This window comes from Brassica napus, chromosome C3 (genome assembly GCF_020379485.1).
Source record: "Brassica napus cultivar Da-Ae chromosome C3, Da-Ae, whole genome shotgun sequence".
Lineage (NCBI taxonomy): Eukaryota > Viridiplantae > Streptophyta > Magnoliopsida > Brassicales > Brassicaceae > Brassica > Brassica napus.
Window position 1 is genome coordinate 66,043,031 of NC_063446.1, and position 24,712 is coordinate 66,067,742.

The window sequence follows — 24,712 nt, forward strand, 5'->3', positions numbered from 1 at the left end:
AAATAAGGTAGTAAAGTAAAACTATCAAAATAAGAAAACATTGAAACTGGAAAGTATGAAAATCGAGTGGTGGTTGATGAGTGTAGGCACTTGTTAGTCACCGTAATACCAACTCCAAGAACTTCTCCATTTATTTATAGTAATAACAATCACTGCATCAATTTTATAGATTATTGAGAAGACATTTTCTTGGTGGCATCGTAAAAGATCATATTAGTTCCATAACACTTATTTTCATTACAGAGACATCATTTGAGTTATCTCCAGCATTTATCAGCTCCAAACATGTCGGTTTGCCGTTCATGGCAATCCATAAATTTCATGTATTCCTTATGCTCTCTTGTGCATAGCAAAATTATGGTATAGAGATAGTTACTTATACCAAAATTGTTGTTTGCCAATTTGCGAAGATGTTTTAGTACTTGTTGCGGGTTTGTTTCAATGTCAAAATTGTTTTTTTCCTAATATTATTCTTGTATAGATTAATTAAAGATTTTCTTATTTAATCTCATACACTGAGTTTTACAATCATCGATCTGAACTGAACGGTTTTGGGATATTTTAAATCATCTATGTTACAATTAAAATAAAAAGCAAAGAAAAATACACTGGTTAAATATTTAATCGTATGTTTAAAGAGAATCCTGGTCAACAGTCATTAACTTTAGTTGATTGGTAGTTTTAAGTTTGTGTTTTGGTGAGATTTGGTCATTCAGGTTCTCATTTTGTGACATATGTGTTCCATAGAACTATTTTGTATATTTTGGGATGTGTTGTCACATGCTATATGAACATATTTTCAAATGTCTTTAGTTTGAGATGTCTTAGAGGAAGAGTAAGTTGTAGAAGATGTGGAGATATAAGGTGTGGAATGTTTTTGAGAAGTGTTGCAGCGAGCGAAGGAAGAGAGAGTAATGTTGTGTGTTTCTAATACTTAAATGTTGTATAATCATATACCAACGCTAATTTTTTTGAGAAAATATATAAAAAGTGTTGTTGGTTTGAAAAGTGAAAATATTAAGTGGGATATTGGCACGCAGTGTTCAGTGACCTCACCACATATGGGATTATCTCACGGTAGTTGTTTTGTTTACGGTGGTGGTTACGTTAACCAATAAGATTGAACATATAAGGTAGATTGATAAATAACAAAGTTTGAAGTTTTTAAAAGTGCAAGTGCACATTACTAAGATTATGTAGAACCTAATAATAATTTATATTTTAAAAATATTAAAAGATGCAACAAACACATTTAAAGATAATGGTGGACTAAGTGTCCAAACCTGGATTAAGCATGGTGGAAAGAGTGGGTGGTTTCTTGTTTATTTTTGAATACACTACAGCCAGCATTATAAGGCATATGTACATAAAGTTTCTAAATACATCACCTAGCTTAGGTTTGTTTTGTCCTGTCCAAGGAACTCCTCCAACGTTCATCCAAAAACTGGCACATAAACAACAAAAGTTTAGTTAGTGTTCTGTGTGATGAATAAAGCAGAGTTCTGAGAACTTTGAAGAGTTTTATATAACCTCTGGTTATGACTGATAAAGGTAAAAGAGCTTTGCTTAGCTTGCCAACTATCCAAACCAGCTTGGATTGCAGTAACATGGTTCGCAATGATACCATTCTCTTCTAAACGTCTTAACCGTCCAATCAACTCCTCCAAACAGTTGATATTTTCTGCAAGAAACCAATGCTTCGTGGAACATTTTTCTTTCACTCTTGGAAACACTTGTTTTGCATGTGCAATCACCTGAGATTCATGTAAATGTTCAAACTCAAAAGTAGGTTCATGAAACAAAAAAAGTTAATACATAGACAATGAGAGAATGCGAAGAGTGTTCTATAAGCTTAAGGCTTGATGATATATATATATATATATAGCTTTACCTGGACTGCAAGTTGAGATGCAATTTTGGGAACCTTCTATCATCCAACATCTGTTTCTTCACAGAAAATCCAGTTATCGTCCAAAAAGAAAATGATTAGTCATATGAAGCCAACAAACAACTACAAAAAGCCTTATAATAAAGAAAATTATATACATCAAATTCAGTTAGCTCATATATCTCTCCTTCCTTGGATGAGAGACTCATTTTGCAATGAAAGAGAAATGACCCAGCATTGTAAAGATATTTACGAAAAGACAATAATAATATGACCAACCTTATCATCCAATAGTCGCAATGACAAAGATCTGAGAACAAAGGCCATGCTTCAAATCGGACAGCTATAGCTGGGAGGTTCCGATGATTCTTTGATCTTCGCAGGAGTCTATGGAGAAGAAGAGTGTACTAATTAATAATAGGATTCATCAACCGCCTAACATTCCTAGCCTCCCACAAAACAAATCGGAAAGGAAAACTTGAGAGCTAGCCATTTTCCAGAAAATAAATGGATTTATCTGTTTGAATAGATTGGTAGGATGAATTCGAGAGTAAGGATGCTAACCTTTTATACTGAGATCTCCACCGCCTTGGAATAGCGAAGCAGACAATAAATGTAGACCGTGAATAATGGAATCAATGAGGACTTTAAGAAGATGAATGTGAAACTGGTAAAATTTTGTGTAGGAAGAAGAAGATGAATCGAAACCCTAGAGTTGGAGCCGATATCGCGACGGCGAAAAATGATGAGAGTTCAACCCACCAAATAGAAAACGACGCGTTTTGATATGCCTAGTTTCTCTTATTCAGGATGGGCTTTACCAAGCTTTATTAAGAAACATGTGCAATCAAAAGCCCAAACAAAATTTAAACTTGAATAAATGAAACGCTGCATTTTGCAGAACGGGACACGTGTCAACCGTATGGAAGCCGACTTATCTAGTTGTCTGCTTACGTGTTCTCATGAGAAGGAAATAAACTGTTTTTTATATATATAGATAGATTCTCTCTCCGTCTCATAAAGAATGTCATTTTAACTTTTTCACACGAATTAAGAAAATGATTGAAATGTATTAAATTTTTTATTAATTACACATATTCAACCAATAGTATTTGAAATAAATGAAATTATTTATAAAATCAATGCATTTGTAATTAATTTTAAGCTGAAAATTGCATTAGAATTCTAAAATGACACTCTTTTTATAACAAAAAAAATGTTAAAGTGACATTTAATATACTTAATATAAAACAGAAGAAATAATAGACATTGAAAATATAATCTTAAACTAGTAGAGGTAAGAAGTTACAAAGCAGCAGAGACCAATTTTTTATTTCCTCGCAATTTGCTAACGCTTCACGTGACCATGCCTCTTTCTTCATTTAAAGTGATTTACCGTCGTTCTAAGTCGGTCACATATTATGGCACTAGCGAATTGGGGGAGAAAACGAAATGTGATACTACCACATCCACAATCTCTCGATTTTTGTATAATACTATTACTATTTCATTAAAAAAATATTGTGAAAATATCTTCTCAATTTGCACATGATAGGATGACGCAGTCTTCACTTATTAGATCATCCAAACAACCGAAGTTATGTTTTACAACATTGTATTAGAACATAGACAGTTTCAGTCTATGAACTAAATACTAGAACCTTCTATAAATTAGTCAATCATTTTTAATAAGCGAATTAGCTCATCTTTTTAACTTTGTTTACTCTTTTTATTGGAGTGATTGGTTGCGATTGTGGCTACGAACTTTTGCTTAAAAGTGGGAATATATCGGTATTTTGTATATAGAGTAATACTTCATCCAGAGTTCAAATCTCCATTTTTGTCAAGAAAGGCTATAGAGTAATGAGTCTAATGACTGAAAGAGAGGATATACTGCATATTATATTATTATCTTTGGCAAAAGTAAATGCATAACAAAGAAATATTATACTTGCGAATTGGGATCAACTATGTTTTTTTTTTGGTGTAAAGCGATCTAATATGTTTTAAAGGCCTTAATAAAATTATTTAAATTCCTTTAGTTTTAAAATCTTTAATCCAACCAGCTTTTGTAGTTAATTTTTTTTTTATCTTATTGTATATACATGGGGGTATTGGGGGCGTCTAATATAAAGAGGAAACAAATACCAGTATGTCCAAATCAGTTCCTACCAAGAACTTCCTGGTAACTTCTCTTCCAACATTAATCCAAATCTGGATTGGTTTCAAATTATAAAATGTAGTTGGAAATATAAAATGTAAAGAGTGAAAATAAGATTCCAATAGTTATTGTTTATGTACGGCTTGTCCCTTGCGTAGCTTTGAAGAAGAAAATAAAACTGAGCCTGTCTAATAGTTTTTGTAGAAAATATTTATCTGTTAAAAAGAAAATAAGAATATACATATATATATATATATAATATATATTTATTTATATTTATGTTAATATGATAAGATGAATACTATATATTAACAATTTTAACTATATTAATTAACTTTGTCTACAAAATTTCATGCTATTTTATATTTTATCTAATCATGAAAACATCATTAGAAAAGGAAAATTAAACAATGAAAAAGGTAATAAAATATATATGATTCTGAAAGTTGTGGCTTATTATATAAAATATATATGATTTTGAAAGTTGTGGCTTATTATATAGATTCTTAATTTTTTTATTATATAGATTTTGAAAATACATGTTATTTTAAAAGTTGTGGCTTATTAATAAAAACGTAAAGAATTCATCTCCCAATAACACAAGAGTTAGTTAGAGTTAAAGAATCAACAATAACTAAACTTTTTTGAATAACAATAGATTTGAATAAATTTTAAAAATCTTCACACCAACAGCAATGGACTTTACTATAATTTTTAAAATCAATCCACCAATAAAATAAACTAACAAAATATTCAAACTTTACAAGAATTCTTGTGCTATTGTGTAATTCATCTTCATTCACAAATTATGGAATTGTCTTAGGAATTTGTTATATGGATAGTGATGAATATAAAAGCTACAAAGCTTTGAAAGTTAATTGGATATACGCTTTCCGTTTCGGAATAAGAATCGAAATGGAAAGATTATGAAAACTTTAGGAATTTTTCTTCCAAAATGCTCTATGAAATATATTTTTAAAAATAGGTTGGAAGCTTACAATTTTTTGTTGGAATTTTTTGCTTCTATTATAAAAATTAATTATTTTAATACAAAATTATATTTAATCTATATTTTATTTAATATACAAATCTAAAACTAATGATATTAAAATACGAAAATAAAAGAATAAATATTAAAACTAATAGTATGAATTATTATTTTGTAAAACAAATTATTTTTATATAAGTTTTTGTGGATAATAATATTTTTAAGAAATTAAATTTATTAGTTTTTCACAATATGAATTGAAGTTGATTTGTTTGATATAAATTTTTAAAATGAATAGCAATTTTTTATTTTTATTTTTAATTTAGAACTATATATTTTTAGTTTTGTGTTTAATAATATTATTATCTTATATTTTAACATATATAATATATATGTATATATGTAATATGTGTACATATGTTTCCAGTTCCTATTTTTTTTTTAGAAAAGGCTTGGTTTTGTGTACCCGATTTTGATTCTTACCAATAACAACAAAAACAATAGTCATGTGATGGTGATCCAATGCAGACGAGCTTTGGTTGCTAAGTAACCATAACGTTCTTGGTTCATCAGCATCTATTCTATTAAAACAAAAGTATAAAACATAACTTGTTTATTTTAAAATATTTTATTATAATTATTTTCACTTATTTTAACTATTTCATTTATTTTATTCCCATAATAATTCAACAGCTTTTAAATTCCTATGTTTACTTTACAAAAAAAAAAATTCTTAAGTTTAAACATTTATTGTCTTTTTGTCATTTAAAACAACCATAAAACATAATTATACCGATTTTCATATATTTATCTATTATATTAAAACTGAAATACAAAACCGAACTTGTTTATTTTTAAGTGTTTATTACAATATTTTCTTTGTTCACTTATTCTAACTATTTTATTAATTTTATTACCATAATAATTCAACGGGTTTTGCATTCCTAAGTTTAAGCATTTGTTTTCTTTTTGTCATTTTGTTTACAATGAACGACTATTTTATTACTCAAACTTGAAATGGTCTAGTTAACCAGACCAGAATAGAACAACCAATATAAAAAATCGCACGATAAAAAGATCATGCAGTATTTTTGTCATTTAAAACAACCATAAAAACATACCTAGATGGATTTTCAAACTATAATGTTAAAATAACTAACTAATAATATTACAAAAAAAATTAGTGTGGACAAGTGTTTATTTGTGTATGTTAAACAGGAATTAACGAATTAATGTGGAATGATGTCTGTCATTAATTAATAAACATGAAAAAATATAAAGATGGACAAATAAACTAAATCGATAAATCGGAACCGTATCCGACCTGATAAAATGAAACCAAATTAACATAAATACCAAATTAGTATTTATTAATTGTCTTTTTGTCATGTAAAACAAGCATCAAACTTACCTAACGAATTACTTCTAATTATCAATTATATTTTTATCTCAATTTTTAATATTATTAAGATATAAAAATAATTAAAACAATACAATAATTTTTTTAACTATATATAACTATAATAAAGCTTTTACGGGTTATTCCGTCAAATTTACTAGATTAGTAAATCAACATATTTTCATAAATATGAAATTATATTTATTTAAACTGCAAATTATAAATTGTCAATTTATATAATATATAAATAGAGTATAAATTAATATGTAAATTTATTATTTTACGTATATTTTCATATAATAATAGCCTAATGCAAATCTAATATAATAAATATATGATAAAAATGTGGGTGATACAATTGACGTTTTAAAAAATAAAATAAATTTTCTCAACATAAACAATAAAATCATTATGTTCAAAACTTTTTTAAAAAATTTATATAATTTGGGTATATGGTAAAAATATATAGTACCATTTATTCAAAATAAATATTTACTTATAAAAAATATTTGCCTGGACGTGCTGATCTAGTTACAAAAAAAATTAAATTGAAAATCTTTAATGGTCCGAACCTCGGCACTCTGGTCAGCAGTGGAGGAGCAAGGTTCAGTTTGCCTTGCAACAACCAAACTGATAAACACGCTTTCTTGTTTAATCTAATATATTTTGTGAGGAAGAAATTTTTTTGACAAAGATGAACATAATAAATTAAAGGTTAAAGTAAAAATAAAAAGTCTATAAAACCCAAAAATAAGTCAGTCATCACTTCTGAGTTCTGACCTTTTCTGTGCTTCAGGTTCTCTCTGCTATTATAAAATCCAATCTCTCAGTGGTCCTTTACAAATATATTAAAATTTCAAATATATATATATATATATATATGTGTGTACAGTTTTCCCTCTCTCTCTATATATATACACCATTTATGAAAAACACGAGTGCCATTGTTACCCACTCAAACAATATGTAACTAAAAAGACGTAATTGCAGCAAATAACGCATACAATAAAAATAAGAATAAAACTTTTTTGTTTGCTCAATGATTTAGAAAAGACGCGCATATTTCATCCCTCTTCATTTATGGTGCGGTTTGTGAGTGTGTAAGTTTTTCCACATAATTATTTATTATTGTTTAATCAAAAGTATTCAAAATTATTTTAAAAGTATAGTGAACTAGTTACAATTTTATTGCAAGAGGAAAGTTGACACGTTAAAATACAAGAAAAAAATCATATGTTATATATTATATGCCATGTTCTGAATCGCGCTAGGCGTGAGTCGGGCGGTCGGTCTGGGCCTAGCGAGTTGGAGAAAAATCGGGGATTAATCGCTGATTAATCGGGGATTAATTTTTAATGAATATTCAATTTTCTGATAAATTATAGATATGAATATGTGATTTCCATTTCTGGTAATGATATTATCTGTGGCAAAGTGGTTTCTGAAGCTTAAATATAAGTGACAGTTCGCGAGTTCGATACCTGTCTCCGTTTTTTTGCTTTTTTTTTCCTTTTTTTCATTAATGGCATAGTTGTAAATTTAATCATCTTCTTCCCCCAATATATTTTAGGGTTTCGCAAACTTAATTGCAGAGCCGCCACAGCTTTGTTCCACCGATTTCATCCGTTTGTTTTGCGTTTTTTTTGATGTTTATACTTAATACTTATAGATTTAACATCTAGAACTCGATTATAAGCTCAAAACCTCAAAAACTTAATTTTTTTTTGACGACTCCGAGTTATTGGCCGAACAAGACGAAATCGCCTCGCTCAACCTCCGCCTAGCGTTTCCCCGCCGCTTAATCGGGCGGTGCGGCCGCGTTTTAGAACCTGGATTATATGTGATAAAATGTCTTAAGCAAAATAATTTATCTAAAATATCTTAAGCAAAACAATTTACTAAAATACCAAATTGTTATCTTTTACATTAACTATTTAAACATAATCTTAAAAATCAAATATTTTTAGAGAATTTTTTTATCAATCAAAAAATACAACACCGTTTATTTTACAAAAACAATATTACAACATTATCACTAAGTAGAAAATTTTAATTTCTAAATTTATTAATATATTTATTTTACGTTTTTCTATTAAAACCGCACTATTTTTCTATTTAACCGCATTATTTTTTTATCAAAATTACACTACTTTTCTATCAAAACCCTCACTACTTTTCTATCAAATTCGCATTTATCCCGCATACCGCATGAAACGTAGTTAGACTGTACCGCACTTTAATTATTTACTGCTTATAATAACACCAAAGAAAACAACACATACCAGTCCCATAATTGACTACAGTCCCTCGTAAATGACCTACTCGCACTCCAAACTCATAGCCATTTGGTTCTGGTATCCGGTTTATCTGGTTAACACCAAGAACCCATCCAAGAAAGAGAGATTGTTGCCGCGAGAAGGTCGGTTTGGGGATTCATACATCCTTGGCCATCTAAGCTTGACTCTGTTTTCTCAGTCTAATCCAACAGAGTTTACTGCAGGAATGCTGTCGTAAAAGCTGGCACGTAACAAATTCTGTCAGCGGTAATTCAGCGAGTTTTTGATGTCACAATCAATCAATCACATTAATACTGAGCTTCAAAAAAGACTTGGAGTAAAGCACCCTTTCATCAAAGCTTCAATCATAGCTATTTAAAAAAAAAATCTGTTATTAGTGAAAGTAAGATTTTAGTATGCACGTTTATTAAAAATTTAATAAATGATTATAATTTAAATTATTTTTTACTTTATTATACACTTTCCAATAACTTTCCACCAATGAAATTTAATCAATTCAAATATTCTCAATTAATATTCTTCAAAAGTATAAAAAAATACCTTAACAATATAGAAAATCTATTTTTGTGGAACAAGAAAAAAATCTAAAACATCTTACTTTCGGGAACGGAGATAGTAATACAGTATCTATCACTCACCTAGTTTACTCCACGAGAGTAGAGAATCATGAATATATAGAACATAATTGTGAATATCGTTATTGAGATATGTATAAATTTAGTTAAGGAAACTGTTTATATTCTTATCATCCTATATAAGTTGTACATGTATAAGCTTTATCATTTTATCATTATGAGAGTCAATATACAATTCTTCCAATCATACACTCTCATCATTCTCTACACATTTTCACACGCGTCTCCTGCAACCTTAAACATTCTAACCTGTTGAAAGCATATAACCTATAATCCCATGCCTACTATATAGCTTTCACCAACCTTAAACAAAGGATAAAACAATCAAAACCAAAAGGCAGCCTGAAGAGGGAGAGATTCGAGTGATCTTTTCAGAGGATAAACAAAAAGAGTCTGTCAGACAGTGCAGAATGTGCTGGCTACACTAAGAAAGAGACCACAGAGGAACCAACCACAGATATTGGCAAGCATAACATCTTATCAATCAGTCATGGTCTCTCACTCCCAACATTCCACATGCCAGTACCTTTTTTATTTCCTCGTTTTATCTTTACAAAACTCGATATAACCCAACAAACAGAAGTTAGATAGATAGATAGAACATCAGTGTGAAAGGTTCAGCCTTTTTTTTACTTTCATCGTTTAAACATGGGAATAACACTTTCATCTCTCATTAAGATCATATAACACAAGATCAAAAAGGTACAAACTTTATAATCGAAAACAATGTCATAGAAATTACAGCAAGATATGTTCTAATCTGAGAAACCTAAGAGCAAAGAGTGCTTCTAGAACACCCAAGAAGGCAGCAACATCGAGGACGTAATGTCTCCCTAAGAGAATCCTCGAGACGGCGGTCACTGTTGCCCACACCCAAACAGCCACCAAAACCTCTCCTTTCACACCGCCGTGATCCTCCCTGACCCACCCGTCTAAGAAAGAGTAGCTCGGGGCTTCAGATGCGACGCAACGCAAGTGAAGAAGTGAACCGATGCAGCGACGAAGAAGACGCGTGAGGTGTCTCCGGAGGGAAACGAGTAGTGGTCAGCGGATACGGCGGCGTGACATTGAGGGGACAAGGACGAGCGCGACGGAAGATTAGTTTTATGATTCCAACGAGGATTAGATCGAGGAGGAGGCCGAGGAGGAAGGGGAGAGGGAGGCAGGGAAGGAAGGAGAATCTGAAATCGCCGCCGTGTGAATCGCGGTGGATACGGCGGCGTCAACGGCCAAGATTGGACAGATAAATATCGCTGCCGTTGACGGAGACATAACTGTCGTTAGATATTATTTGGCAATATGGGAACGACGACATTTAGTGGACAAAAGACGAAGAATTATCAATGAAGTGTGATCGTTGAGATATTTACCTTGGGCTTTTATTCATTAAGCTCATATAAGTGTAGTGGATCCTAGTCTTTACTACAACCACCACCAAACATATAAACTACCCCTAATTTTCCTACGCTTCATTTCTTATTTCCATTTTTTTTTCAACTTGATACATATTTTCTTCATATTTGTCGAAGTGTAATATGGTTACTTTGTTTTTCTTCTGGAAATTATATTGTATTAATTTATAAGAAGTTTACAAATTGAGGTATACTCCAGTACATCCCCACTAGAGAGCACATACCAACATGCAGACGCCGGAAAACCGGACCGAGATAAACTATAAAAGAAAAGCGATGTTAAGGAAATAGACGAATGTAAAAGACGAATACAAGAACGATAAGAAATCGTATTCGCAAAGAGACATGGAGTCGAGACATGATCTCTTTCCTTAACTCAAAATATTCGCTCCGTTAGTGAGACGAGACTGTACGAATATAGAGTCCCATGATACAACCATGGCAGACGAATCACGCCTCACTCGTGATCGCCCTATCGAACTATAAACTCTACAAAACACTCTCGCATTATTTACTTACGCTAAAGGATTTTCTCTGTTGGTTTTCGATGTAAAACGTAGTGAAATGAAGAAGGAGGAGAGTCGATATTTAAAGAGACGGAGAAGACCCACTTCCAGCAACAGTTACTGCACGTGGGCGAAAATCTCGCGGAAATCGAGGGAAGTTGAGTTACGAAACTCTTTCCACAAGACTCTCTCTTTTCGCGTTTAAAAATTTCGAGAGGATAAAATGCATGACGTTTTTATTTTCTACGCAAACTACTTGTCGTTTTAGATAAAAAAATCATGTTGTTTTTCCTTGTATTGAATGGCACAATGTTGAGCTTAACTTGGTCCAAAAAGAATATTCTTATTGGGCCGGAGGCCCTCCACCAAGACCCAAGACCCAAGACCCAAACCCAAACCCAAGCCCAAGCCCAAGCCCAAGCCGGCCGGACGGCGGCAGCGGAGCGCGCATGGGGAGCCAGCTCTCTCTCTGAGCCGTTTAAACCATGTTATATGTCTGAACATATATAAACTCCTCTCTGAAACCACATTTCCCCGATGTGGGACTTTTGCAATTTCCATTCATTAAAGCCAAGGGTTTTTAGTGTAACCCATAGGCCCATTTCATTCACCATTTGCCTTTTATTAATAAAGCCATAAGGCTTTAATAAATTGGCCCAACAATCCCCCACATGAATAGAAATAATTCTAAACATATGCAGACTAAATGCAGACTCGATAGACTCTTAAAAAATATATATATACTTATTCTAATTCTGACTAGACTAGACAGACTAATCCTAATACTGACTAGACTAGACAGACTTATCGAGAGTGTTTGCGAAAAATTCAATGTGTTTGAGTTGGTGGCATTTTTAAGCCTTGAACCACTCATAGTTAATATATGTCGGGTTTACTTTACCAGAAGGTGAACATGATGTCTTGAACCAACCAGTGTTTTATGTAAACCGAGACAACATGCATAAAGCAAATTCATTTTCTCGTAGAACTTAGTTCTCTATTGTGTTCATTGTGGCCCTGAACTATTTCTGGTTTTCATGAGTGAACTTAGAGAATATAGTCTTGCATTCATTCTCCTAGAAACGGCCCCATTTCACACTCATTAGGTTGTTGACCATGAAAAGTATTGAGTAATATTCCGCTTTGGAGGCTATGGAATCATTAAAAGCTTATGCTTATCCTTCTCATATTTGTTAGCACTTTTATCATCTTAGGAGCTGGGAAGATACTACTTTGTCTCAAGTGCTTTGGTTAGATTCAGTTTGATTTTGTTTTCCCTTTGAACCTACATCTTAGGATCTCCAGTCATGATAGGTAGGGTTGCAGTCAAGCATCCTCATTTGTTATAGGCTTTAAACTCATTCCTTTTGATGATTTAGCAACAACATCTCGTGACAAACCTTTTGTAAATGGATCCGCTAGGTTGTCAGCCGATTTGATGTAGTCTATTGTGATTACACCAGTTGAGATAAGTTGTCTAATGGTTTTATGTCGTCTTCTGATGTGACGAGATTTACCGTTGTAAAGATTACTCTGAGCCCGAGTTATAGCTGATTGACTATCACAATGTATGCGTATAGCTGGCACAGGTTTCTCCCACATAGGAATATCTTCCAAAAAATTTCTAAGTCATTCAGCTTCTTCTGCTGCTTTGTCTAAGGCTATGAACTCAGATTCCATGGTTGATATGGCTAACACTGTTTGTTTGGTAGATTTCCATGATATTGCTGCTCCTCCTAGTGTAAAGACATATCCACTTGTGGATTTTGAGTTTTTAGAATCTGATATCCAGTTAGCATCACTGTATCCTTCTAAAACTGCTGGTTCTTTACCATAGTGAAGCCCAAAATCTTTTGTGTAGCGCAAGTAATTAAGTACTCTCGTTATAGCTTTCCAGTGTGTATGACCTGGATTACTTGTATATCGACTAAGTACGTTTACTGCATGCGCTAGATCTGGTCTCGTACAATTAGTCAAGTACATGAGACGTCCGATCACATGTGCATACTCGCTTTGTGACACCTCTTCACCTGAATTCTTTGTCAAGTGCATTTGGGGATCTAAAGGAGTTTTTGCCGTACTTTTAGAGTAATTTTTAAATCTCTCTAATATAGTTTGAGAATAATGAGATTGGGTTAAGGTAATTCCGTTTGAGTTTCTTATAACTTTAACCCCGAGAATTACATCTACCATTCCCAAGTCTTTCATCTCAAATGTCCCTTTGAGCATGTTCTTTGTTTGATTGATAATGTCTTTATTGCTTCCAATAATGAGCATATCATCTACATATAGACATAGCAAAACAAACGCATTTTTGGTAGTTTTGTAGTATATGCATTTGTCACATTCATTTATCTTGAAACCATTTGACATCATTGTATTGTCAAATTTTTCGTGCCATTGTTTAGGAGCTTGCTTAAGCTCATAAAGTGACTTTACAAGTCGACATACTTTGTCTTCCTGTCCGGGAACGACAAAACCTTCAGGTTGTTTCATGTAAATTTCCTCTTCTAAATCAACATTTAGAAAAACGGTTTTTACATCCATTTGATGGATTTCTAGGTCTCTTAAGGCTGCGATTGATATCATCAGTCTTATTAATGTTATTCTCGTTACTGGAGAATATGTATCAAAACAGTCAAAGTCTTCCTTTTGTCGGAATCCTTGAACTACAAGCCTAGAATTGTATTTTCCACCAGGTTTTCGTGTCATTATCCATTTATTTCCTAATGCTTTGCAGCCAAGTGGTAAACCTGTTATGTACCATGTATAATTTTGCATGATAGAAACAAATTCACTCCTGACAGCTTCATTCCAAAATGGAGCTTCTGGTGAAGCCATTGCTTCTGCCAAAGTTTTTGGAACATTTTCTACTAAAAATACCATTAGGAAATCTTCACCAAAAGATTTTTCCTTTCGAGCTCTTTTGCTCCTTCGAGGTTCATCTTTTTCTTTATTTTCTGAAATATCATTTATAGAAATCTCGACGTTTGTCTCAGTTTCTGAGTTCTTGTCATTGTCTCTTTCTTCTCGAGTTCGTTTTGAACCTTGTTTTTCCTTATATGGAAAAATATTTTCGAAGAAAGATGCATTTCTTGATTCCATGACTGTATTTTCATGAATGTCTGATATTGCAGATTTGTGTACCAGAAATCGATAAGCATTACTGTTATGTGCATATCCAATGAAGATGCAATCCAATGTTTTAGGTCCAATAGTGACCTTTTTTGGTGGTGGTACTGCAACTTTTGCCAAGCACCCCCACACTTTGAGGTATTTATACCAAGGTAAATTACCTTTCCATAATTCATATGGAGTTTTGCCAGTTACTTTATGTGGAATTTTGTTGAGGATATAATTAGTGGTAAGCAACGCTTCCCCCCACATGTTCTGGGGTAACCTAGATTCCTGCAACATTGCATTCATCATCTCTTTTAAAGTTCGATTTTTGCGATCAGCAACTCCATTGGATTCTGGTGAATAAGGAGCTGTAGTTTGATGAATTATTCCATGTTCTTTACATAATGCATTGAATGGACCATCATACTCGCCTCCCATGTCGCTTCTAACTACTTTAATAGTTGTTTTAAGCTGATTTTCGACCTTGAGTTTAAATTCTTTGAATTTTTCTAAGGTTTCATCTTTGCTATGTAACAAGTATACATAACAATATTTTGTGCAGTCATCTATGAAGGTCACAAATTACCTTTTCCCACCTCTAGTTTGTATGTATTTCAAATCACATAAGTCGATGTGAATTAAGTCTAGAGGTTTGTTAGTTCTTTCAACACGAGGTGATGGCGTTTTTGTGAGCTTAGCCTGTACGCATACTTCACATTTTTGCTTACTTGTTTTGCATTTAGAAATTAGATTTAAATTCATTAATCTTTGTATAGATTTGTAATTTACATGGCTTAATCTTTCATGCCATATATTAAAAGATTCAACCAAATAAGCAACTGGCTCTTTCTTATTCATTGAAACTTTTGGAGCTACAACTTTCGGAGGGACTGTCATTACATTCAACTTGACAAGTCCACCCTTAACATACCCCTTTCCCAAATACATCCCATTCTTTCTAATCACGAGCTTGTCTGCCTCAAAACTTATAGCGAATCCATTCTTGCTGAGCAAGGTTCCCGATACCAGGTTCTTCCTCATGTCAGGCACATGCTTCACATTCGTCAGAGTGACTTCACATCCAGATGTCATCTTCAAAATCACATTTCTGCGTCCTTCAATCTTGGAGACTGTAGTGTTCCCCATCCTGAGCTTCTCCTGAGTCTCACTTTTCTGATAGGTGCTGAACATCGCCCTATCGGTGCAAATGTGGGTGGTTTCACCCGTGTCATACCACCATTCCATGGGGTTGTTGCTTTCAACCATGTTGGCTTCATTCACCACAGCAACAAGATCCTCCTCAGTGAGATTTGCCTGAGCCTTCTCATCCTTGATCTTTTTGCGACACTCAACAGTATTGTGCCCCAATTTGTGGCAGTAGTGACATTTTCCGTTGAGCTTCTCCACATTTGCATTGATCTCAATACCTTTGTTCTTGAAGTTTTTTCCAGAAGCCTTCAAGGCTGCAGCAGTTTTGGAAGGCTTGGCAGGAGAATTAGCGTGTGCCTTTCCTTTGCCTTTGTGCTCAGTCATGTTGACATTGTGCCCCTTAGCAGTGACCTTGTCAGCAGTTCGGTTTCTAGATTCCATCTGAAGCCTCATGATGAGCTCCTCGAGCCCCATCTTCTTCTTCTTGTGCTTCAAGTAGTTCTTGAAATCCGCATAGCTTGGAGGAAACTTTTCAATGAAGCTGAGAGTTGTGAATGTCTCGCAGATGGACATTCCTTCAGCAGCGATTTCATGGCAAATGAGCTGAAGCGCTTCCACCTGATCCATGATGGGTTTTGAATCCACCATTTTGAAGTCGTGGAATTTTAAGACCACATACTTCTGGCAGCCAGCGTCCTCACCTCTGTACTTCTTGTCCAGTGATCTCCATAGCTCTTTCGCCGTGGGGATCTCACAGTAGACACAGTACAATGGGTCAATGAGACGACCCAAAATGTAACCTTTGCAGATGAAGTCGGAATGCACCCATATGTCAACAGTTGCGAGACTGTAAACATCATCAATCCCGTAAGGAATAAGGGGCTTGTCCTCCTAGATGAACTTGTTCAGCTTCATCGTTGTCAGAAAGAACATCATCTTCTTCTACCACGTTTTGAAGCCTTTGCCATCAAACTTGTCTGGCATCAGTCCTTGAGTGAACACACTAGGGACAGCCGGAGGAGTTTGAACTGCCACCGGACCACTTGCAGTTGCTGAAACTGGACCCGTCTGAAAGAGACCAGCACCGAATAGACTCCGGCGAGTTGTTTCATCAGCAGCATTTCCCGCAGGGAGGATAGTGCTTGTTGTTGCTGCAACGGTTGATGCTGTGATGTTTCCAACGGTTGTCACAGTTGCATCAGTGGCTGCAACGTTGAGTGGAGTTTTTGTGACATCAATGGGGGTGTTGTTATTGTTCGTCATTTTTCTGTAGAGAAAACATGAAGACGGATTAGTACTCCAATCAACAAATAACATATTATTTTTAAGCAAAAAATAATAGTCTAAAATTGATTTTCTTTTTTGGTGTTTGAACCAAATCATTTCGATATAAGTCTCGAGAAAAATGTTTTGCAAACTCGCTTAAAAGCATTCGCAGAAATCGCTTTGTATAGACTTAGAATGTTTTACAAACTCGCTTAAGAAAGCGGTTATAGAAACGATTCATGTAAATAACATTAATTTATCAAAAATGTTTCGCGATAATGCTAGAAAGCAATCCGCAAAGCTGTATGAAACAAATAAAAAATGTTTCGCGGAAGGGCTATAAAGCAAATCGTAAACTCGTTTTCAAAAGAACAAAGAAATGTTTCGCGGAAGTGCTAGAAAGCAAATCGCAAACCCAGTTATAAGATAAGAACAAACGTTTCGTGGAAGTGCTAGAAAGCAAATCGCAAACACGGTTCCAAAACCCGTTTTTATTAATCGTTTTTCAACCCGATTAGAGCTTTAAACGTAAACCGATTTTGAGTTAAGATTGTAGACGCCGGAAAACCGGACTGACATTAACGATAAAATAAAAGCGATGTTAAGGAAATAAACGAATGTAAAAGATGAATACAAGAACGATAAGCAATCGTATTCGCAAAGAGACATGGAGTCCAGATATGATCTCTTTCCTTAACTCAAAATATTCGCTCCGTTAGTGAGACGAGACTGTACGAATATAGAGTCCCGAGATACAACCATGGCAGATGAATCACGCCTCACTCGTGATCACCCTATCGAACTATAAACTCTACGAAACACTCTTGCATGATTTACTTACGCTAAGGGATTTTCTCTGTTGGTTTTCTATGTAAAACGTAGTGAAATGAAGAAGGAGGAGAGTCGATATTTAAAGAGACGGAGAAGACACACTTCCCGCAACAGTTGCTGCATGTGGGCGAAAATCTCGCGGAGATCGAGGGAAGTTGAGTTGTGAAACTCTTTCCGCAAGACTCTCTCTTTTCTCGTTTAAAAATTTCGAGAGGATAAAATGCATGACGTTTTTATTTTCTAGACAAACTACTTGTCGTTTTAGATAAAAAAAAATCATGTTGTTTTTCCTTGTATTGAATGGCACAACGTTGAGCTTAACGTGGTCCAAAAAGAATATTTTTATTAGGCCGGAGACCCTCCACCAAGACCCAAGACCCAAGACCAAACCGAGCCGGCCGGACGGCGACGGCGCGCGCGTGGGAAGCCAGCTCTCTCTCTCTTAGCCGTTTAAACCATGTTATATGTCTGAACATATATAAACTCCTCTCTGAAACCACATTTCCCCTATGTGGGACTTTTGTAATTTCCATTAATTAAAGCCAAGGGTTTTTTAGTGTAACCCATAGGCCCATTTCATTCACCATTTGCCTTTTATTGATAAAGCCATAAGGCTTTAATAAATTGGAGCAACAGAACAAACCTATGAAAGAATGAAAAACACATCCATAGAATGTTATAAACACTCATAAAAGATATAACTGTTATAAGATAAGCATTGAAATGATCATCCACCCCTTTACCAACTCAAGCACTATGATCATCTGCTCATCAAACACTATGATCACCGACTCATTTACCAAATTAAGCACCATCTTTGTTATTTTATGTATTGTTGTTCACTATAAATACCATCATTCATCTCACTCTTTTGTACACCATAAACAAGAACAAGAGTTTATAATCAAAGAACCATTACATCTTCTTCTTCTTCTTTATAATAAACTCTCTCCCTTATACTAGTGTTATTTGCTTCCTATGGGTATTAAATTCTATTCTTATTTAAATTTCTCGATACTATAAATTATAAGTTATTTCATAACATGTTATCAGCAAGATCGTTCTGCAATTCGGTAAAATTTATTGTATCATATATACTCTGCTATAATGGTCGGTATACCGCCTGTACCATTATTTATATTATGTTATAATGATGGAATACCGCCTATATTATTTATTAATATTTTAATTAATTTATTGGTCGGCCGAGCCGCCTTATATTCTATTTATTGTTAACTGGACGGTCGAGCCACCTTTATTTTCTGTTTGTTGTTAACTGGACGGCCGAGCCGCCTTTATTTTCTATTTGTTGTTAACTGGTCGGCTGAGCCACCTTATATTTTGTTTATTGCTAATTGGTCGGCCGAGCCACCGTATAATTTATTTATTATTCTGCATTGACCGGGTGAGCCGTCGCATAATTTATTATCATAACAAAAAAATATTTATTCACCATAATTTTTATTTTTATAAAAATTTTATGAAATTTAATAGATTTGATTGATCGTCTAATACGATATTTTCAGACTGATTTTTAGTGCACTCGATTTAACCCCAACGGTCACAAAGAAAAATTTTCAAAACTTTTCTCTTTTTCAAACGGCTATGAACAGTATTTTCATCTATAAATACAACTCATTCTTCACTTCATTCACTCATCCAAAACATTTCATCTCCTCTCAAAATTTTCAAATCGCCATATTTCGGTTTTTCAATCGCAATGAAGATGAGTAGCTTAGCTTTAATTTTATGTGCAATTTATATTTTTTCGGCTATGTATTTTATTTTTGTTGGAGGAACCACTGATGAATATTTTGGCATTAACATCGCTTTATGTTTGTTTACATTATATTTACTTGTTATTGCTTGTATGATTAATGTAAACGGTTTTTAAATTATTAAGTTCATAATAAATGGTTCATTTTAAAATTGCGAAATTCTAAAAAAAAATATATATATATATAGTCATTTTAGACGATGATATATATATATATATATATATATATCAACGCTTGTCTATATGTAAGAATAATAGTTATTTGATGAATTAAATTCTGCTTATTATACTTTAATATGCTTCATGGTTTAATGGTATTAAGGAAACATACTTTATGATTCATGGTCTAACATCATAAAAGAAATTATTTGTAATCGGTTAGTTTTGTAGTCGATTAGTCTTTGATCTAATATCATAAAAGAATTTGGATTATATGTTGATATTTACTAATGTAATGGCCATGTTTATATGAGCAAAATTTAAAGTTTTCAGGATTGTGTATTCTCTCGGAAAGATATGTACAAGTTATCAGCCAATTCAGAAACGTGAACAGTTGAAACTTTCATCGCCGACATACTTCTGTTTATAAGATAAGTATTTTTATGCTTTATATACAAGTTTAACAAACTTGATTAGATAAATCAATTTGCATGAAGTTGTCAGTGATATAAATTTGTTCATTAAATTGATTGATAGGTTAAACTTTGTTAAAAAGCATGAGAGTAATAATATAGTCTATATAATAATTACTATAAAAGTTTTATTTATTTTCTGATATAATAAGACACCTTTGTTAATACATATTTATATATATTTGAAATATTTTGATTTTATTACCATTTATATTGAGGATTTTAAGTTTAAAGCTTGACTCTAAAAGATCCATAAGTTTTGGAGAATAATATATATAAAAAGGTATTATCACCTGAAGTGACTACCTAAAGCTCATTTTGTATTTTGCATTTAAAGATTACAAGACCTGAAGTCTGTAAATAAAGCCAACTATGTTGGATGTTAAGTTTAAAAGTAAAATTTCTTCAAGAAATTGTTTTATGATGCATATATATTGAAAAATATCTATTGATAAATCACGTCTAGTTGATTATGATTTATTCTCCTGAAGAGAATATGACATTTAAAAAACTCATAAATAGTGGTTTTAGACGTGAGCATAAATGAGGTCAAGGTCCAAAGAGTTTTTTTATAGAACTCATACTCTCACTTAAAGTTGAAAAAATAAACATGGTAATAAAGAAAAGAAATTATGAATTCATTTGAAGATGAAAGAAAATTTATTGTGTGTACAATACAAGGTAGTAAAAACTTATAGAATGCTTAAAAAGAGGATATATATGATGCTCCAGAAGTATACATAGTATTACTGCGCATAAAAATTTAATTTAAAGTTCTTAAGAATGCAATTTAAAGTTCTTAAGGTATTGTATTTTTATAAGTATCAAAAGTTGAAAGGATATACGAAAAATACATAACCCATGTAGAATATGTTGTTGATTAAGAAAATGAGATACATTCGAGATTGATAAACCTGTAGTATTATAATCTCGAGGGGAAGAGTTAAAGAATCTCACTTTTTATGATAAGTCAAACATCCAGAAGATTATGTTTACACTAAAACTAAGATTGATGAATTTTTCTCAAAGTAAATCCGTAACATTTTGAGACACTTATGTTGAAACAATAAGCAAACGAAATAATATATACATTTCAATCAGAAATAATTCTCAAAGCAGTATAAGTATTTTAGAGAAAATATCTACAGCCTCTTATATATTGTACTACACAAAGATTAGTATAATGAAGATAAATGTATAGTAAACTAGAAGTTTACATTTGGCATGAATCAGTTAGACCATTTTGGTTCATTAATAATGCGAATATATACTTAAAGGTCATATGCATAGTCATATAAGAACCAGAAGATTCTTCCGAATGATTTGACATATATTGCTTACCCATAAGATAAAAGGGTAATATGGTTTTCACCAGCCAAAATAAGATATTGACATAAATAACGAAGATGTTAGTGGACTGATCACCCACTATGCATTTTTATAATATTGGTGAATTCACTTCTTAAAGTCTTTAACGACTATAGCACATTCACTGAGATAAGTGCTAAACATTTTGAGCAACACTGGTTCGCATCAAGCCAATAAATATTCACTAGTTCTCCCCATCATTGGTATAGGATCAGAAACCAATCATTTTCATCTAAGAATGTTGGATGTTGCTCCGCCACAGAGCTTCAAATGAAGATGTGTTTTCAAATGAGGTTGGAAATATATGTTGGATATAAATCTCTATTGACACTTAAGAATCCAGAGCCATCCCCGAAAAATATAAGTAAGGCTATACATGAATTCTAAAAGTGAGTTAGTACTTCCAACATAAGGGGGAGAAAATAAACAGCTGGAAAAGAAAATAAGTTGAAATGAATTATCATTGATCCTCGGGCTAAACACAATGTGAAATAGAAGTCCAAAAGATAATTCATTTCAAAACTTACTAAAGCAGTTGCCAGACACGACCCATATAAATATAGTGATCAAGTCACATATACCAGCTGTAAATGCTCCAATAAGAATAAATGTTCTACAAGAACAATATCAAACTGCTAGTCACGCCTGCAGCATGGTAGACAGATTGGTTCCCAAGATAAATCCTCGTAAATGAAAAGGAGCATATATTGATAATGGTCAAAACGAGGCAATATAGTTTTGTATGATCTCCAGAAGAGAAATTAAACATGACTGACGAAAATTCAGGTACCTGAGACAAATGAAGAGATCTCAATAAGTTATGTCATGTATGAAACAAAATGGAACCAATAAGAAAATTGACGTCGATGATATTATACATGCAAAGTAGCAATTGATATAATAAATGAGAAAGAGGATCATGAAAGAAAGTCTATTGAAAAGTGTACACAAAGAAATGATTGGCCAAATCAGAAAGATGCAATAGACAAAGATATAAACTTCTTGTGAAATAGAGAAGTATTTGGACCAGTAGTCCATACACTAAAAGGTGTAAAACAAGTGAGATGTAAATGAACCGTTGCACACAAAGAAGGATCAATATGAAATTGATTGTGAAGAGACATAATTTCATATGGTAGATGCAACTAGTTTCAAGTTCCTTATAGTCTGGTAATAAAGGAAGAACTTGAATAAAACAATCCACTTGAAAAACGTTAATCCCTGAAAGTATAATCCATGAAGGATTGATGATATCAAAATCATGTTCCCGGGAACTCTGCATATTCGATCGAATTGAAACAAACTATTTTATGGGATATATGAAATATTATAAGGTTAACTAATGTATCCATTTGTATTCATGAAGAGATTATAAATCAATAGAATCATGATTTGAATATAATCAAAACTCCTGAAGAGTTATAGAAAAATTATGTTTTGAAAAAACAAAACTTTTGACAATACCATATTGTTTTTATGTATTCTAAACTCGAGATCTAAAACTGAGATGTTATCATAAAGATCCTTAAAGTATTTTATTTAAGACGCTCGTATATGTTTGGTCCTGAAATACCATACGTAAGAGTGTTATTTGAGAAAATTATTAATCTTTTTCATTACTGAAAGATGTAATTTCATATGAAAAGAAAGAAAATCATAATAGTAACTTCTATAGTTACAAATGAATAATTCGTATGTACGAGGCGAATCTCTAGACGATTGTATGTAAGAAATTTGGTTTGAAATCCAAATAGACCAATAAACTATTGTCTAAGTCAAAAGAGAATTATGGACAAGAAGTCTAAAGGCCCTAGATATCATAATAGAAATGAATAGAGTTTATTCTCTTAAGCTCAATTCTCTAAAAGAGAGTTGATTGAAAATGCATATCCAGAAGATATTGTTTCCAGGGAAAGAAATATGATAGTAAGTATGGTTGTACTCTTTTTCCATATCATGGTTTTTTTTTATCCCATTGGGTTTTTCCATGACAAGGTTTTAACGAGGCAACAAAGAACATACAAAAGATAGACACCCAAAGAGAATGTTACAATTTGAGAGATGAAAATCTATCATTGTTCTAAAGGTTCTATGACTACTCATTCGAGGAGGAGCTTACGTAGTTGTACTCTTTTTACTTTTACTACGGTTTTTCCCATTGGGTTTTCCATGACTAGGTTTTTAACGAGGCATTACGTAATACAAGATGAATGATCAAGGAGGAGTGTTATAAGATAAGCATTGAAATGATCATCCACCCCTTTACCAACTCAAGCACTATGATCATCTACTCATCAAACACTATGATCACCCACTCATTTACCAAATTAAGCATCATCTTTGTTATTTTATGTATTGTTGTTCACTATAAATACCATCACTCATCTCACTCTTTTGTACACCATAAACAAGAACAAGAGTTTATAATCAAAGAACCATTACATCTTCTTCTTCTTCTTTATAATAAACTCTCTCCCTTATACTAGTGTTATTTGCTTCCTACGGGTATTAAATTCTATTCTTATTTAAATTTCTCGATACTATAAATTATAAGTTATTTCATAACAATAACATATTTCTGAAGTAAATAAAGCTGCCTATTAGGAGTTTAGGACGAGATGGTTTGAGGTCCGAGATTAAGATTTTACTGCCCAACGAAATTCTATTACAAGGGTATAAAATCGCTATAAAATATGTTTGTGAGATATTGTTGGTTTTGACGATTGCTTCTTGTGTTGCTTGTTCGTGTGGATTTTGAGAATTCTTGGAAGTGGTTTTGGTTTGGCTTTTCTCTGGTTTGACGTGATAGCCTCGATCTTGATTTTATGTTTCATCATTGCTTCCTAGTTAGCGTTTATATTATAGGGGTGGACAAAAATACCGAACCGAACCAAAACCGAATCAAACCGAACCAAAGTCTATTTCAAACTATTCGGTTGAAGATTTCTCCAACCCGAATGGTTCGGTTTTAAACCGAACCGAACCAAGAAACTGATGTGTTTTTGTAATTATTTAAATTAAAAAAAATTAGTAATACCAATATACAAAAATTCTAATACCATACCACTTATTTTCCATTTTTCATTTATTAACGTATATTCTTCTAACCGAATATGTAATCATTAAAATATTTGATTAAAAAAATAGAAAAGTTTGTATTTTTATATTCTTATATATGTAAACATGGATGTTAAATCTAAACCTAAAACCTAAAGCAAATTTTATTAAAAAAAGTTCTTCTCCACAGCGTTAGATGATTCATTGAAAGTCTTTTAATAATGAT

At 32.7% G+C, this 24,712-nt stretch overlaps 1 protein-coding gene and 1 long non-coding RNA gene across 6 annotated transcripts; both read right to left on the bottom strand.

Moving 5' to 3' along the window:
* Positions 1-1,197: 1,197 nt before the first annotated feature.
* LOC106452267 lies at positions 1,198-2,691 on the bottom strand. Of its 5 annotated transcripts, none has more exons than XR_001289769.3 (5): positions 2,453-2,691; positions 2,168-2,332; positions 1,892-1,947; positions 1,531-1,754; positions 1,198-1,444 (listed from the first exon to the last, which is right to left on the bottom strand). It is a non-coding gene; the product is annotated as an uncharacterized LOC106452267 (long non-coding RNA). The 5 variants fall into 5 exon arrangements; XR_001289770.3 differs by having other exon boundaries at positions 1,892-1,941; positions 2,453-2,690; XR_002657301.2 differs by having other exon boundaries at positions 1,892-1,941; positions 2,168-2,275; positions 2,453-2,689.
* A 7,280-nt stretch (positions 2,692-9,971) lies between these two features.
* On the bottom strand, positions 9,972-11,139 carry LOC106345388 (probable lipid phosphate phosphatase beta). Its single transcript, XM_013784587.3, is given in 4 exon segments — positions 9,972-10,333; positions 10,336-10,443; positions 10,446-10,559; positions 10,562-11,139. Coding segments are annotated over 4 exon segments (528 nt in total). The 5' UTR covers positions 10,641-11,139; the 3' UTR covers positions 9,972-10,106.
* Positions 11,140-24,712: the final 13,573 nt, after the last annotated feature.